Genomic DNA, 15,372 nt, shown 5'->3' with positions numbered 1-15,372 from the left:
ATAATTTCAAAACCCAACAAGACAGTCGGGCAGGTGACTCATAAGTGTTGCCTGCCCATCTTCAAAGTTACCTGCCCGCATTCAGACATGAATATTGAAAAATTGTGAAAAATGAAAGACAAATCAGTTGAAATAATGAGACAATTCCTTGAGAATCTACGAGGTGTTATGATATGATTGAATACGTAAGTAGTCTTAAAATTACCTGCCAGACAGTCGGGGAGGTGGAAGAAAATTTGATGCAGCCCGACAGAAAAGTTACCAGCCACGGGCAAACAGGCATTTATTTGGGACACTGGCCCATGGTCCTCTCAGGTTTAGGTAGTGTGAGGTACCTGTTGTGTTCAGAATGGGGGCCAGTTATGAAATATTTGTGTTTCTCATGGCTATTTTCAAGAGGGAGTAGTTGCATTTTTGTTATATTTCTTCAGTAGGTTACAAATCTGTAAGATTTAATTCTAATGTACCAAGGGGTATTTCTAGTCATGCCCTGAGGCTTGAAGTATGCAGATATATCACTGTGCAGAGTTGTGTCCCTTGGTTTAACCAAAGTAGTCAACATCTGAGACCTGCATCACTTCGGGCTTTCATTCCACATTAAGCTGACACGCTGTGGTATAACTGGAATACTGTTAAAAGCGGCGCTAAACCCAACTCACTCACTCACTCACTCACTCACTCACTCACTCACTTACTCATCAGAGGCTGAACCTTTCTGAAGCATTATGGAGTAAAGTCAATACTGCCCATCATTGATCTATGTACATTTTCTGATACTTGACAGTATTATGCAGAGTGAATCTTCTTTCGCTGTTTATAGCAATTTAACCTTAAACATGCTCTGTACATTTATTGTGTGTGATAATATTCATCAACATGTAGCATGTGCTATCAGTATCAGTAGTGTACTACTGTCATCACTGCATGAGAATTAAACCTTGCATGTGGGTGATGCTGCCCCAGTGTGTGAAATAACCGCCTGCCCACACGCCTATGGCTAGCAAAATTTCCGCATGTTGAGATGAACTTGACTTGCATCCATTTTTTAATACTTCACTCTGACTTTTTGACTGTACACTACACAGTCCAGATTCTGATTCAGAATATGAGATCAGTACTATGGTAATATGATTATCTTGTCACTGGAGTAACATATAATATTTGCCATTTAGAAATTTGGGGTCACTTTACCTTCATAGAATTATCATCTGGAAACATAAACTCGCATATTTAAACTTGTGAAATTTGAAACTCCCTTGTAACTTGTAAGTCAAGCTAGCCAAACTGGCTGTCAAGATTTTGAGACTATTTCACACACTGTGCTGTATATCATACCAGCCTTCATCTGGCCTTTATCATGATACTGACACTCACTAGAGATCTGTCAGATTGTTTATTTGCTCAACAAGGATGATGTAGGAAAAGATTTGAGTACAAACAATTGTGATTACCTGGTTGTAAGATATATTCTTAGAAATCCATGCATGCTGTAGAGGATGGACCGCCTCCGTGGTCTAGCGGTAGAGCGTCCGCCCGGAGAGCGGAAGTTCTGGGGTTCGATCCCCGGCCGCGTCATACTTTAAGACGTTAAAAGATGGTACTTGTTGTTACCCTGTCTGGCTCTCGGCATTAAGAGGCAACACAAGGACTGGTCGGCTCGGAGTCAGTATACTGTGTCTGAGTGGGGAATTCATGTTAAACTGCGGCATGGTATCTCAGTGAGCTAGCACTATAAATCGGCATCAGTCCGGACTAGTTCAAGCAGCCACACACATACATATGTGCATGCACGTCGCTATATAAGTGCAATAATCTTGGACGCGACGTTAAACCCAATTTCACCTCACCTCACCTGTAGAGGATGAATAACATCCCTCAAAGCCCGCTATCAGCCTTTTCAACCAACTGGATGCTCATCTATTCTTTTAGTGTTGTTAATAGTCTAAAGCATGCAAGTGTGAATTGAAATAAATAATGTTTAAGTCTCTGTTATAACGTGCATAAATACACAACGGATAAATGAGGTGGAATGGGGGTCCTTTTTTAAAATGTCAGTTTTGTAGTTAAGTAAAGCTTGGAAATATTGGTAGGAAAAACGTTAGACATGTCCTCATGGTTGACAAGCCATTTTCTTTCTAACACTCTTTAAGAATTGACTTTTACTTTGTGTGAGTTCACTGCAGTATGAACCTTCATAGAGTGAGGGCCCAACTGTATGAACCTTTCTCCTTGGTTTCCCCCGGATTGTGGAAGTAGTCCATCAGTGTTTGGCATTTGGAGAATACAGTCTCGTGAAAAACGTATGTACGTCAAATTGTGTCGTTCTTACACTTATGAACGTCAGTTCCGGGGTTGTGTTACTCGCCTCTCTTCCAATGGAAAAGCTGTATGTCGTGTAAACTTCGAATTAAAAAATTATAATCATTGAATCTCTCACATGAAAAGTACATCAGTATGTCTAATGTATGTCAATGTACTTCAATCAGTTTGGGTCAGAGACTGGTCATGTTCAAATATCATAAAAACATCTGTTGGAAGTCTCTAATATATACTTTATCTATCAATTATGGCCTAATTATACATTTAGCATTGCGTTTACTCCAAAACATGCAATTGAAATAACAAAGTTTAGATCTTTCATAAGCATGATAAGCACACTACCTATAACGGCTTCTAGAAATTATTCTTCTCGATTTGTGCAGATTCTGTGAGCAACTCGTCATGCCTAATCCTTTCTTTAAGGATAAGTTAGAGCAGGTGTGCATTATTTGACATTAACAAGAATGAGTCATGCCCTATGGAATAATCTTGAACAGTTTAATTCAATGCTGTTCTGAATTCAACTATTTTTACATCTTTCACATCAGTTTGTTGCAATAATTTTACAGGAAATCTATTGTTTTTGTTTACACTTGAAATTGAAATATGAAATGTAGTTTTCCTCCTTTGATCTAATCGATGCTACTGTGAACACCATCGTCAAGGTTTTCTGTCTGTATCCTCCAGGGGCGGTCGGGTAGCCTAGTGGTTAAAGCATTCGCTCGTCACGCCGAAGACACGGGTTCGATTCCCGACATGGGTACAATGTGTGAAGCCCATTTCCGGTGTCCCCCGCCGTGATATTGCTGGAATATTGCTAAAAGCGGCGTAAAACCATACTCACTCACTCACTCACTGTATCCTCCAGGTCGGCTCTCCCGCGCCAGTACAACTGCACGGACCATGTCTCAGCAATCAACAAAGTCCAACCTCACAGCTCGCTCCAGCTTGGACCACAGACCAACCTTCAAACCATAATAAGGTATGCTATGTGTGTATTCTGTGGTAAGGGGCCTTGGTTTAGCGTTGTGGTTAAGGTGATAGGCTGTCTACCCGGAGACCCAGGTTCTATTCCCCACATGGGTATAATGTGTGAAACCCATATGTGGTGTCCCCTGTCTACGATATAATTGGGATATTGTGAAGGGCGGTGTACATCCATACTAACTATTCTGTTCACTTCATTATGGACGTGGGGCGGTGGGGCAGCCTTGTGGTTAAAGCGTTTGCTCGTCACGCTGAAGACCTGGGTTTGATTGCCCACTTGGGTATAATATGTAAAACCCATTTCTGGTGTCCCTCGTTGTGGTATTGATGGAATACTTCTGGAATATTGCTAAAAGCGGTGTAAAACTGTAAAAACAAAGATTAAAGAATTGAGTATGACAGGCAATGGATGTACAGTAAACTACGGTTATAAAGAACTCAATGGGACTACTTATTTTAGTTCGTTATAATCGTAGTTCGTTATAAGTACATATACAGCATGACTACAGCAAGTAGTCGGGACCAAAAAGTAAGTTCGCTATATCCGTCAGTTCGTTATAAGCGTGTTCGTTATAACCTTAGTTTACTGTATGGTAATTTAAGGTATGATATAGCTTGTCACTCTGGGATCAGCCATTAAGGTTGACTGACTATCTTTGCTATGCATTGATGCGAGTGGCAATGCATAAGCACAAAAATGTTTGGAATATAATGGTCTGATTATTGGGAAAATGTCATATATAATTGGTCTGGCACAGTTTAGTCTCACTCAGTCATGTCTGAAAAAAGTTTCGATAAGATAAGACTTTATTACCCCAAGGGAAATTCATATTGGACAGTTCATTAGCAGATTCATGTGAGCAGTGTGATTTGAAATTATATATTTGTATTAAATATCCTTGGACTGCTTACTGGCACAAGTGTATTGAAACGATACATGACTCAACATTGCCTTTCCAGGAATCTCGCTTCAGAGAGTAGCATCACATCCGTCCAATCACATTCAGTCTCACCCTCGTCAGCAGGAAGGTCAAGGTGAAGTCAGTGGTGAGCAATATTGACATGTTGCCCATCCTGCCCATCCTGCCCATCCTGCCCATCCAGTTCTGAGATGCCCTGGGAATCAAGGAGACTGGTCTTACAGTGCCACTGTGTGGTGCACGACCTGGGTGCCATGACAGTCAGTTGTATGTTAATTGTGGAGTAAGTTTAATCACAATGTGTCAGCTCAACCCTGAATATCAATAGATTACATACTTAAAGAATTCAGTTAAGCTTTAATTAAATTGTTTATTAAAGTGATTCCAAGAATGTTTGTATTTATTTGAAATTGACATGATTTTTCTTAGTTATGATGGTATGTAACTTTACCATGTAGAACTTTGGGTGCCATAATTATCTCCCCTTGCTTTTGCGATTCACACGACTCGGATGTCATACAGCATATTTTACATATAATTGAGCATTCATTAGCTGTGAATGAGTGAGGTAGTGTCATCAATTGTGTATCATTCTTTAAAAATCAACAACATCTGTCTGTTAATTACCAGTTCCAGCAGTGAACAGGCTCTGTGTGTTAATATCAGAAAGAGAATGACATTCACGTTTTATTGTTGTACCTTTATGTTTCTACAGCTTCCTTTTCATTCTGCGCTGATGGAAGCTTGACTCACCTTGTTTGCAAGTTGATTGTGTTGTGTCTGAAATGAAATGTAATTCTTGATGTGAATGGAATCATACCATGTATAGTCACACTTAACCTAGTCTGGACCTGTGTATGTAAATAATGTAAACAAATGATCCTTGCCCCTCTCTCTGTCTCTGTGTTAATGTCTTAGACATGCCACATTCACCAAAACATAACAGAACAATTATACTACCTCAGTTAAGCTAAATAATATGGGGGCCACGGGTGGCCCAGTCGTCTGAGGCGCCGCGATTCGCTGTGCAGAGTTGTGTCCCTTGGGCATGCCAGAAACCTATGATTGTGGGTTCGAATCCCGGTTCGCCCCAATTATGTTTCTAGGTTTGTCAGCACCATACCCGTGCTCGTGGGTTTCACCGAAGTGGTAAACGTCTGAGACCTGCATCACTTCGGGCTTTCCTCCAACATTAAGCTGACACGCCGCGATATAACTGGAATACTGTTAAAAGTGGGGTTAAACCCAACTCACTCACTCACTAAATAATATGACTTTTATTTGAAGACAGAATTTTTCTTGCTTGATGAAGGACCTAAAACGGAAATGTCTCATTGAAAGAAAGAGAAGTTAATGCCACTGAAAGATAATGATTTTGATTTCTTCTAGCTGCAAACTTTAACTTACAAGTTAAAGGCGTAATTTTTTAATGGTTGGTTGACATCAGTGAGTGAGTGACTGTATGAGTGAATGTTTACTAATCCAATATTCATTGTTTGACAGACATTTCTTAGAAGTTGACGGATGACAGTAGACAAAAATGTTTTATGGATAACAACTTCTTTGTAATTTCTCTGTAATTGCGATATTTCGGTATATATTCTTATACTGTTGTCAAGCAGGGACAATGTTGTTTGATAGATGTGTAGTTCTAATCCATTTTTTATGTGTTCGCAGATTAAGCATTTACCAATATTTAGGTCAGGTCTAGCTTTGGAATCATTTAGATATGGTTTGCCTGTCTTCACATAGACATGTTCACGAATAAACTGTGATTGTGGTATTATTTATATTAGCTGTTAACAACTGTTGTTAATTAACATTGCTGCATTTTGTGGTTCTGAAGATGTTTGTGTCATCACTTAAGTATTGTAAACATGTGACGTCAGATAACATCTTCCTATTTAATATCATTAAGGACTGGTCCATGATTATGTATACATAAGTTTCCTCTCCCCTTCCTTGACCTAAAAAGTATCAAGAAACCATAATCCTTTTGTAATCCAGGTTCAGGGCAAATGGAACGCATCTAGGAAGTGTGATAAATTAACATCCATTTTTAAACTTTTAGTATTTTTTTATCTTTTTGTTTCTGTGTGAAATTTGTCAAGTATCTTTCTTCAAAGCATTTCAATGGGATTTTGGATTTTATTCTTTTGTTAGAAGTGGTAGACAATACATATGTTATGACACTGCTGCAAGCATGTTCATATGGAATAAGATATTTGTATATATTTTAACACATTGAAGTAAATCGTTCATTCATAACTATCTAAGGGTAATCTCTTGATAAATTCCCAGTCAAGCTGTATGAGGCTAAGTTTACAGCTACAGGTACCACTGTTCTGCTTAAACCAAGGTGATCACTGGCTCCCATAAGTTTCCTTATTTTCCCCACAAGATAAATAAATACACATGGTAATCTTAATCTCTGGGTATACAACAATGACTAAAATAACAGGAAATACAATTGAAATTGTAGATCATAATGTCTAGAGGAATAAAAACACTGGTGTCATCCATGAATCTCGAGGCCAGCGCTATCATGAGGGAGAGTGTACTATGTGTATGAAATATTTATGTTGCATATGGGTACTTAATCAAACCAGAAATACCGTATTCGACGTAATAAGTGCCCCGCTATAATAAGCACCCACGGCGATATTTGCTAATATATTGGCTAGTGAAAATCCCAATTAGCACCCTTTCCGATTGATCAATGTACACGAGATATTATTTATTCGCTTATAATATGCACTTGTGTGTTATATGCACCCTTAATTATGAGCAATTAAATTCTGGAAAAACATATCTCTCGTATATAAACATTTCAGGCTGTCAGCATAAACCATGAAATTTAACTTTCAACTCTGGTTGTTTTTTTCGACAAAATAATATTCTAATAAGAGCCCCCCTATTTCTAAGTTTGAGAGCGCCCTGGGCGCTTATTACGTCAAATACAGTACTCTGATACTGTACACAATCAAAATACTTTGGTTTTATTACTGAAACATTGTTGGGGGTGTTTTGAAAGATGGTACACAAATTAATCTTGTTTCTACAACTATCTGTGGTAGTAGCTCCAAATGATCTCTCTGTATAATTATCAATAGGAAGGTTTATGGTCAGTTAAAGATGTTTTTTTTCTGAATGATGTGAATGTATTTGTTTTAGTTCCATGGTTTCTTGTAATTTTGTGATAGGATGCATATTTTTATCTACATTTGTATTTGTGAAACATGGCAAATGGTGACTTATCTCAGCTAACATCATCACATTTTCCAGATCATTGTGTTGAAATGTCGAGTTTTGTAAGCAGGAGTTTGAGAAGTACCCTGCACTTTGACACTTGTTTAGCTTACGAAATCCAGATTCAACAGACCAGTGCCAAAAGCTACATTTGAAAATCAAAACAGTTAAAAGTTATTTTTATTCGCCTGACCGCTCCATCTTTGTTGGATAAGTATAATAGAAAGATACAAGTATATTAATCAAACAATATAAGTAACAACTAGCTATGTATTAATAATAAGGACCCATCTCACGAGGAAACTTCATGCCAAAAAACAAAATATTGACCTGCAGATTGATTTGATTTTTTTTTTTTTTAATTCTACCAACTCAGACTGATTTCTGAGATGAAATCTTTGAACAATAATATAAAGAAAGTGTGGCTTAAGACACAGAATACAGAATATTTATTTTCTGCATTCTCTAATGTTAATCAGTACTACCGGTATGTGTTAATTTGTTGATCTCAAGTCAAATTGAGCACTGTGTATGAATTGAGTCAAGCAAGCACCATCCGTAGCTTCATGTGTATTCAATATTCAAAGTATTTCAGTTTTTGCACCTCTTACGGTCAGTGGGTGTCTGAATTGAAACAGGAAGAGCCAGCTGTGTTTTGTTCACCTTCTGTTTGGCTTGTCTCAAAATGGCCGTTCTGTTTAACCCAGTCAACTGTGATATGTGAACATCTATTGAGGGTTTGTGTTCTCACCAGCAACATATGTCAACTAACAACTGTGGTCACTATTGGTTGAATAAAATGTTAACTCAGCATATTCCATTCGTTTGTTGTGTTTTGGGAGACAGGCTTGGTTTCTTGTCTTGGTTCGGTGTAAGGGTTACCATAGTTACCTGAAGGGGTCGTGTTTGGTTTTTCAGATATGTACCCCATGTACCTTTCCATATTCTGGGTTTTTTTTGTTTTACGCCGCACTAAGCAATATTCCAGCTATATGACAGCAGTCTGTAAATAATCAAGACTGGACCGGATAATCCAGTGATTGACATCATGAGCATCGATCTACACAATTAGGACATGATGACATGCATCAACCAACCAGTCCGACCACCCAATCCCATTAATTGCCTCGTACGACAAGGATAGTCACCTTACTCCAATGCAATGCCACAGGTTTCCAGAACAACTGAACTGCCAGGTTTTGAGAAGGAGAAGTATTTCTGTCAGTGATAATCAACAATAATACTACAGGTTGCTGACAAACCAAGAATCGTAATCAGGGCATTTGTGGGATTTGAACCCGTGATAAGGAGATCCTGGCTAAGGGACACAACTCTGATGCTTCATCCACTGGGCCATGCATGCCCATTTATTCTCTGGAAATTTCTGTGTTTCAAATCCTATCATCAGAGTATTTCAACTACTGCAGCACAAACCCTAGTTTGAGAGTTCGGAGCTTAGGTGGTCTTGTCGTCACACTTCCAAGAGACTGAACCTGTTCATCATGGGTTTGAATCTCAGGTATGCCCCAAGTTTCATCATTGGTCTGGCAACGCCACACCATGCACAGCGGTAGCACAAAAGTTGTAAACATCTGTGAGTCACTTTGGTTGGTTGGTTTGTTGTTTAATGTCGCACTCAGCAATATTCCAGCTATATGACGGCGGTCTGTAAATAATCGAGTCTGGACCAGACAATCCAGTCATTAATATCATGAGCATCGATCCACGCAATTGGGATCGATGACATGCATCAACCAAGTCAGCGAGCTTGACCACCCGATCCCATCACTCGCCTTTTACGACAAGCATAGTCGCCTTTTACTGCAAGCATGGGTTGCTGAAGACCTATTCTACCCTGGATCTTCACGGGTCGTGAGTCACTTTGAGCTTTCAACCAACATTATGTACTGTGATATATACTACTAAAGAAGATAAAGAACACCGGCTTTTTCCTATGGCTATAGTTGTAATGTAAATACGGAGAATCTCACTCGAGTGTCTTCCAAGATCAAATATATCAAGATGAGTTGATAAAATTACAAATATCCCAGAAACCATGGAGCTTGGATGCTGTATCATAAACTTTTCGAAAATGAGCAGCCTTCATTTGAATTTTAGTTTTATACTTAAGGCTTTAATAATTAAGACCATGTACTTTCCTTCACTGCAATATGATATATTAGCTTAAGTAGTTTATGAGTACTTGATATATGCAGTATATTTATATAACGAGTGTGAATGTACTGATGAGTTGTGATATATGTCATTGGGTTTCTGCTACCCTGGCCAGAAGCCCATTTTATGTAACAGGTACTTCTTTATATAAACAATAAAAGAAAATTAATATCCCAGGCTTGCCAAGGTTAATTTTATTTTTATCAACTGGGTTTGAGATATTTGTGCTGGGAAGGCACGAGGGTGAGATTCTATTCCAAAATAATTCTTCCAATTTTTTCAGTTTGTAAACAGTAACAAGCAGTGTCTTGACTGTAAATAGTAGAGCTGACAAGCTTCAGTAGTCCTGCATCATGACTGGGAAATATTTGTTTTATGAAGAAGAAAAAAATCTAGATATATATACAAAAGTAAGTTCAGCCAGCTCTAGCTAGCTCTAGTCCACATCAGCATCAGGAAAAATATTAGTTTAATTTTAGAGCCGAGAAGGTTATTGTGTAATACAAGATTTCATAGACTATATGTAAGTCTACAGCTTCAGTACGAGAGAGATGAGTGATTTTGACTGTGACATCATCATGACGGATCACAGTCTGCAAAGCATTGTGACCCAATTACATTGTAGCGATATATCCTCGGATCACCCAAGCGATATCTCCTGTGGAAGCCAATTTGGTATGATGAATAATGTTTATTTTAATAGATTGTGTGAATGTAACAAAGTTCTATTCCCCTGGACTTTGCAATACCCAGAGTAGACATTAGTAACACCTTGTTGCCTGTCCCGAAAAACAAGCATGTTATAAGAAACTCCCGAAATAGCTGACTGGCTGAAACTCCCTCTAGTTTACTTAGTGAAATTAGAAGGTCAGCCTTGAGTTACATTGACATTTCCTGCACTTGTGTGTGCTCCATGTGTAGGACTAGGTCCTTAATTGCAGAACAACGCAGCTCGATACCGACTGTCCGTGTGATGAGATTTGAGTCTGACGGAACGCTGCGTCTCCAGACACTTGCTAGTTCAACAAACAGAAGCATGGGGATTCATTATAGAAGAATTCTATAGGCTGTCATTATTTTTGATCACACATAGTACCTGCCTAAAACTTACACATTTAAGCATATCTAACCCACACCAAGTTATTTGCATGTTTTACAGACAAGCCTTCCCTAAATTGTATGGAGGTAAATAACAATATAGAACAAAAGGGATGTTTGTGGAACTAAAATCAACCATGGCGTTTTTTCTAAACAAAATATTCACCCCCTGCCTCTTGGCCTTTGACCAATCAGTATTTTAATTAAGCACGAAAGTCAAAGAGATGTCATAACCCTCAATGTTAAAATTTTAAATTTAACGGGTCTTTAGTTTAAATTCAACAGCACCAAAGACATTGGACCCTAGGAACCCATTTATGATTAATTTTGGACCCCATTAAATGCAAACATTGCCAGTGAAATCAGTAAATCATGTCTTTATAAACAGAAACATATTCGAAAAACACTTACCGTATTCCAGGTAATAAGCGCCCACGGCGATATTTGCTAATATATTGGCTAGTGAACAATCCCAATTAGCACTCCTTCCGATTGATCAATGTACATAAGACTTATTTATTCGCGTATAATAAGCAATCGTGTGTTATATGCATTCTTAATTATGGGCAATTTAATTCTTGAAAAATGTATCTGTCGCATATAAACATTTCAGTGTGTCAGCATAAACCACGAAATTTATCTTTCAACTCTCTTTTTTCCACCAAAATAATATTCGAATAAGAGCCCCCTATTTCTAATTTTGGGAGCGCCCTAGGCACTTATTACATCGAATACGGTATGTCTAGATTTCCTTATGAAAGTCAGTGCTCGTCATTCAGAGCTTTTGTTATGAAAATTGTGGAAAAAACACTGTGTGGGAATCATTTGAAACAATTTTATAATGGTCTGCACTTTTAGATTTAAGAAAAAGTATATACCGTATTCGACGTAATAAGCAGCCAAGGCGCTCTCAAAATTAGAATAGGGGGCTCTTATTAGAATATTATTGTGATGAAAAAAACAGAGTTGAAAGATCGTAAATTTTGTGGTTTATGCTGACAGCCTGAAATGTTTATATACGACAGATATACTTTTCAAGAATTTAATTGCCCATAAATAGGGGTGCATATAACACACAAGTGCGTATTACACATGAATAAATAATTCTTGTGCACATTGATCAATCGGAAGGGGTGCTAATTGGGATTGTTCACTAGCCAATATATTAGCAAATATCTCTGTGGGCACTTACTAGAGCGGGGCGCTTATTACGTCGAATACGGTATGTGTGTTCCATCAGGTCAGGTTAAAGGTGAAAGGTGACAGTGGGAGGATAGGCCGACAGCATCTTCCTTCCTTCAGTGAATCACATCAGCAACACAAACATTGTACCCACTCACCAAGTCTGTCTCCCCATCACTGCTGTCAATCTCACTCCCACCTCTCATGGCCGTCTCTTGGTGTCTGTTTGCTTGGCTCACAAATCTATGACCTAACCCACTTAAGTTTGTTATTCTTCTTCAAAAAGCATGTAATTTATCGGCATGACGAATATTTGTATAATTTTCTTTCTGCCCTGGTATCAAACATACTGATTCTTTCTTTCCGTTCAAATAGCCATTAAACCTTTGGTTAGATAATCACATCGGGATATTCAAAATAACTGACATAACTTTTGAAAATGACATCAAATTTTGTGTGAACTAGAAACTAACAGTGTAGATCCTGGGTAGAAGAGGGTTTCAGCAACCCATGCTTGTCTAAGAGGAGAATATGCCTATGGTAAGAGGTGACTAACGAGACTGGGTGGTCAGGCTCAATGACTTGGTTGATGCATGTCAACGTATCCCAATTGCGTGGATCGATGCTCATGATGGCAATCACTTGACTGTCTTATTATTTACAGACCGCTGTCATAAAGCTGGAATATTGATGAGTGCGACGTTAAACGAAATAGAAACTAAAACTACTACTTTTACAATTACCCACATACTTTCATTTCAAGAAACAACATTATTATTGAGGAAAGTATATATTAAAAAACATAGTGCCATGGTACTGAAGGTCACCTTCCTATGGCTTCATTACAACAGTTTAAAAACAATTACAGTCACTAAAGAAAAGTTGATGTCAGCATTGATGGTAAAATATTTTAAGCCTAAATACTAAAAACTAACACTAAAATATAATGATTTGCACAAACTATGATGTCACCATAAAGAGAAACATGCATGCCAACGTTTAGCTCCCTCAGACTGGAAATTTCAGAGAAAGGCTTACAGTACATGCATTTTGAGAGAATTAAGATTATTGTCGAAGAAGGTAAACATTTTAAATATTGCAGAAAAAATTGTCATATATGTTGAGCCCCCTAATAACTAAACAGGGAGGTCAGGTAGCCTAGTGGTTAAAGCATTGGCTCGTCACGCAAGGACCCAGGTTCGATTCCCCACATGGGTACAATGTGTGAAGCCTATTTCTGGTGTCCCTCGCCGTGATATTACTGGAATATTGCTAAAGGCGGCATATAACCATACTCACTCACTCACTAATTACTACACATGAACCAAATTTTATTAAATTTCTAAACAAAATGGCTTTGTTATGGCCATAAATCACTTTTTCAATATGGCTGCCATGGCCATCTTGAAAATAAAGTTGGAACCTCTTTGACAAATTGAGGTATCATCCTTGCTGGGAGGCAGGGAGGTGGAATAAATCCACCACTGACCAAGACCCCCTTGCACAAAACCATCTTAGCGCTACGAGTTACAATCACCTTAGCGCTAAGATAGCTTTGTGTAACGGGTCCCAAGTCAGTAACATCAAAATCACCAGATGAAATTTACTGTTGTTATGCAACAATAAACTACATATTACTCATTGCTTGTGAACTAAAGATGTGATTCATCTGAGCTAAACCTTTTTAATGTCATCAATGCGACGTGTCTACAACTTCCATGCAGATTTCCCCAGTAAAAAAAAGCTTCCTTAAATTATGACCATGAGTATATTCCCACAGCAAATGAAGTTAAGTGTTTTCAGTGGTTTGTCTGCCGGTCCTCCCAGTCGGCCAGGTGATAATCCCGGGACAGCTGCTGCATCCAGCCACTGCCCTGCGGTGACTCACACCGAGGGAGGGACGACTCACGACTCATGCACCAGGGGAGACGTGACTGGGTTCGTGACCAGAATGCTCAGTGTGTCCACTGTTTCACAAAGTCCAGTAAAACACCATGAGTTTGGTTGTTAAGAGAGTGAAAGTTGACCCAGGCATATTGGGGCGTACTGAGTCTGAAGCCTGATAAGTCATTGCCCTCATTTGATAAATACCAAATTCTGTAGGCATGATCATTTCTAAAAACAGCTTAACTATTGTCAAACTGAAACTTTTAATCGGTCAAAATATATTTGCGTGAATGTCACCCTACAGAGGCATGATCTGTCAGATTCTGGCACGGAGATGTTTCAAGGACCGGTACAGTAAACTACATTCATAACGAACATGCTTATAACAAAAAGACGGATATAATGAACTGGCATTTTGGTCCCTGCCATTTGCTGTATATATGCTTATAACAAACTACGGTTATAACAAACTAAACTTAGTGGTCCCTTTAGAGTTCGGTATAACCGTACTTTACTGTATTGTTGATGTATGTGTCAGTACAGACGTTCCAGTGGTACATACATACGATGACAAGGTTGTGATACGATACATACGATGACAAGGTGGTGATACGATACATACGATGACAAGGTGGTGATCAGATACATACGATGACAAGGTTGTGACCAGATACATACGATGACATGGTTGTGATCAGATACATACGATGACAAGGTGGTGACCAGATACATACGATGACAAGGTGGTGATACGATACATACGATGACAAGGTTTTGATACGATACATACGATGACAAGGTGGTGATCAGATACATACGATGACAAGGTGGTGATACGATACATACGATGACAAGGTGGTGATACGATACATACGATGACAAGGTTGTGATCAGATACATACGATGACAAGGTGGTGATACGATACATACGATGACAAGGTGGTGATACGATACATACGATGACAAGGTTGTGATACGATACATACGATGACAAGGTGGTGATCAGATACATACGATGACAAGGTTGTGATCAGATACATACGATGACAAGGTTGTGATACGATACATACGATGACAAGGTTGTGATACGATACATACGATGACAAGGTTGTGATACGATACACGATACATGACATGAAACTGTCACACTAACCATGTAAGGAGACACGTTCCAGTATCAAAGACAATGAAAGAAAACCAAACATATGTAGTAGATTTGCATTAAGTAATGAAATAGTGACTTGAGACCTCTTGTACATACAGTATAACTGCATTATTTTTTTTACAATTTTACATGTAATTTTTATATATACTTGTATCGTTTTGTATCAATACTTGACTTCACCATATTTGTTGATGCATGTCATTGTATCCCAATTGCGTAGACCGATGCTCATGATGTCAATCACTGGATTGTCTGGGCCAGACTTTATTATTTTCAGACTCCAGTCATATACCAATAGTTGCAATATTGCTGGGTGCAGTGTAAAAATTTTTTTTTTTAAAATGACTTCATTATATGATACTTGTGTCACAGACTATCCTGATACAGTGA

General features: G+C 38.5%; 1 protein-coding gene across 3 annotated transcripts in view; it reads left to right on the top strand.

Annotated features, from left to right (window-relative positions):
* The window catches only part of LOC124135138 (centrosomal protein of 41 kDa-like), a 33,291-nt gene extending 25,001 nt beyond the window's left edge, over positions 1-8,290 (top strand). For all 3 annotated transcript variants that reach the window (XM_046500349.2, XM_046500338.2, XM_046500359.2), the window contains 2 exons: positions 3,188-3,301; positions 4,267-8,290. In XM_046500349.2, the coding sequence (XP_046356305.1) occupies positions 3,188-3,297 (110 nt within the window). In that variant the 3' untranslated portion in view covers positions 3,298-3,301; positions 4,267-8,290. The remainder of the gene's footprint in view (positions 1-3,187; positions 3,302-4,266) is intronic.
* Positions 8,291-15,372: the final 7,082 nt, after the last annotated feature.

This window comes from Haliotis rufescens, unplaced genomic scaffold, assembly GCF_023055435.1.
Source record: "Haliotis rufescens isolate VD_foot unplaced genomic scaffold, xgHalRufe1.0.p SCAF_16, whole genome shotgun sequence".
Lineage (NCBI taxonomy): Eukaryota > Metazoa > Mollusca > Gastropoda > Lepetellida > Haliotidae > Haliotis > Haliotis rufescens.
This window is presented reverse-complemented; position numbering and strand designations above follow the sequence as displayed.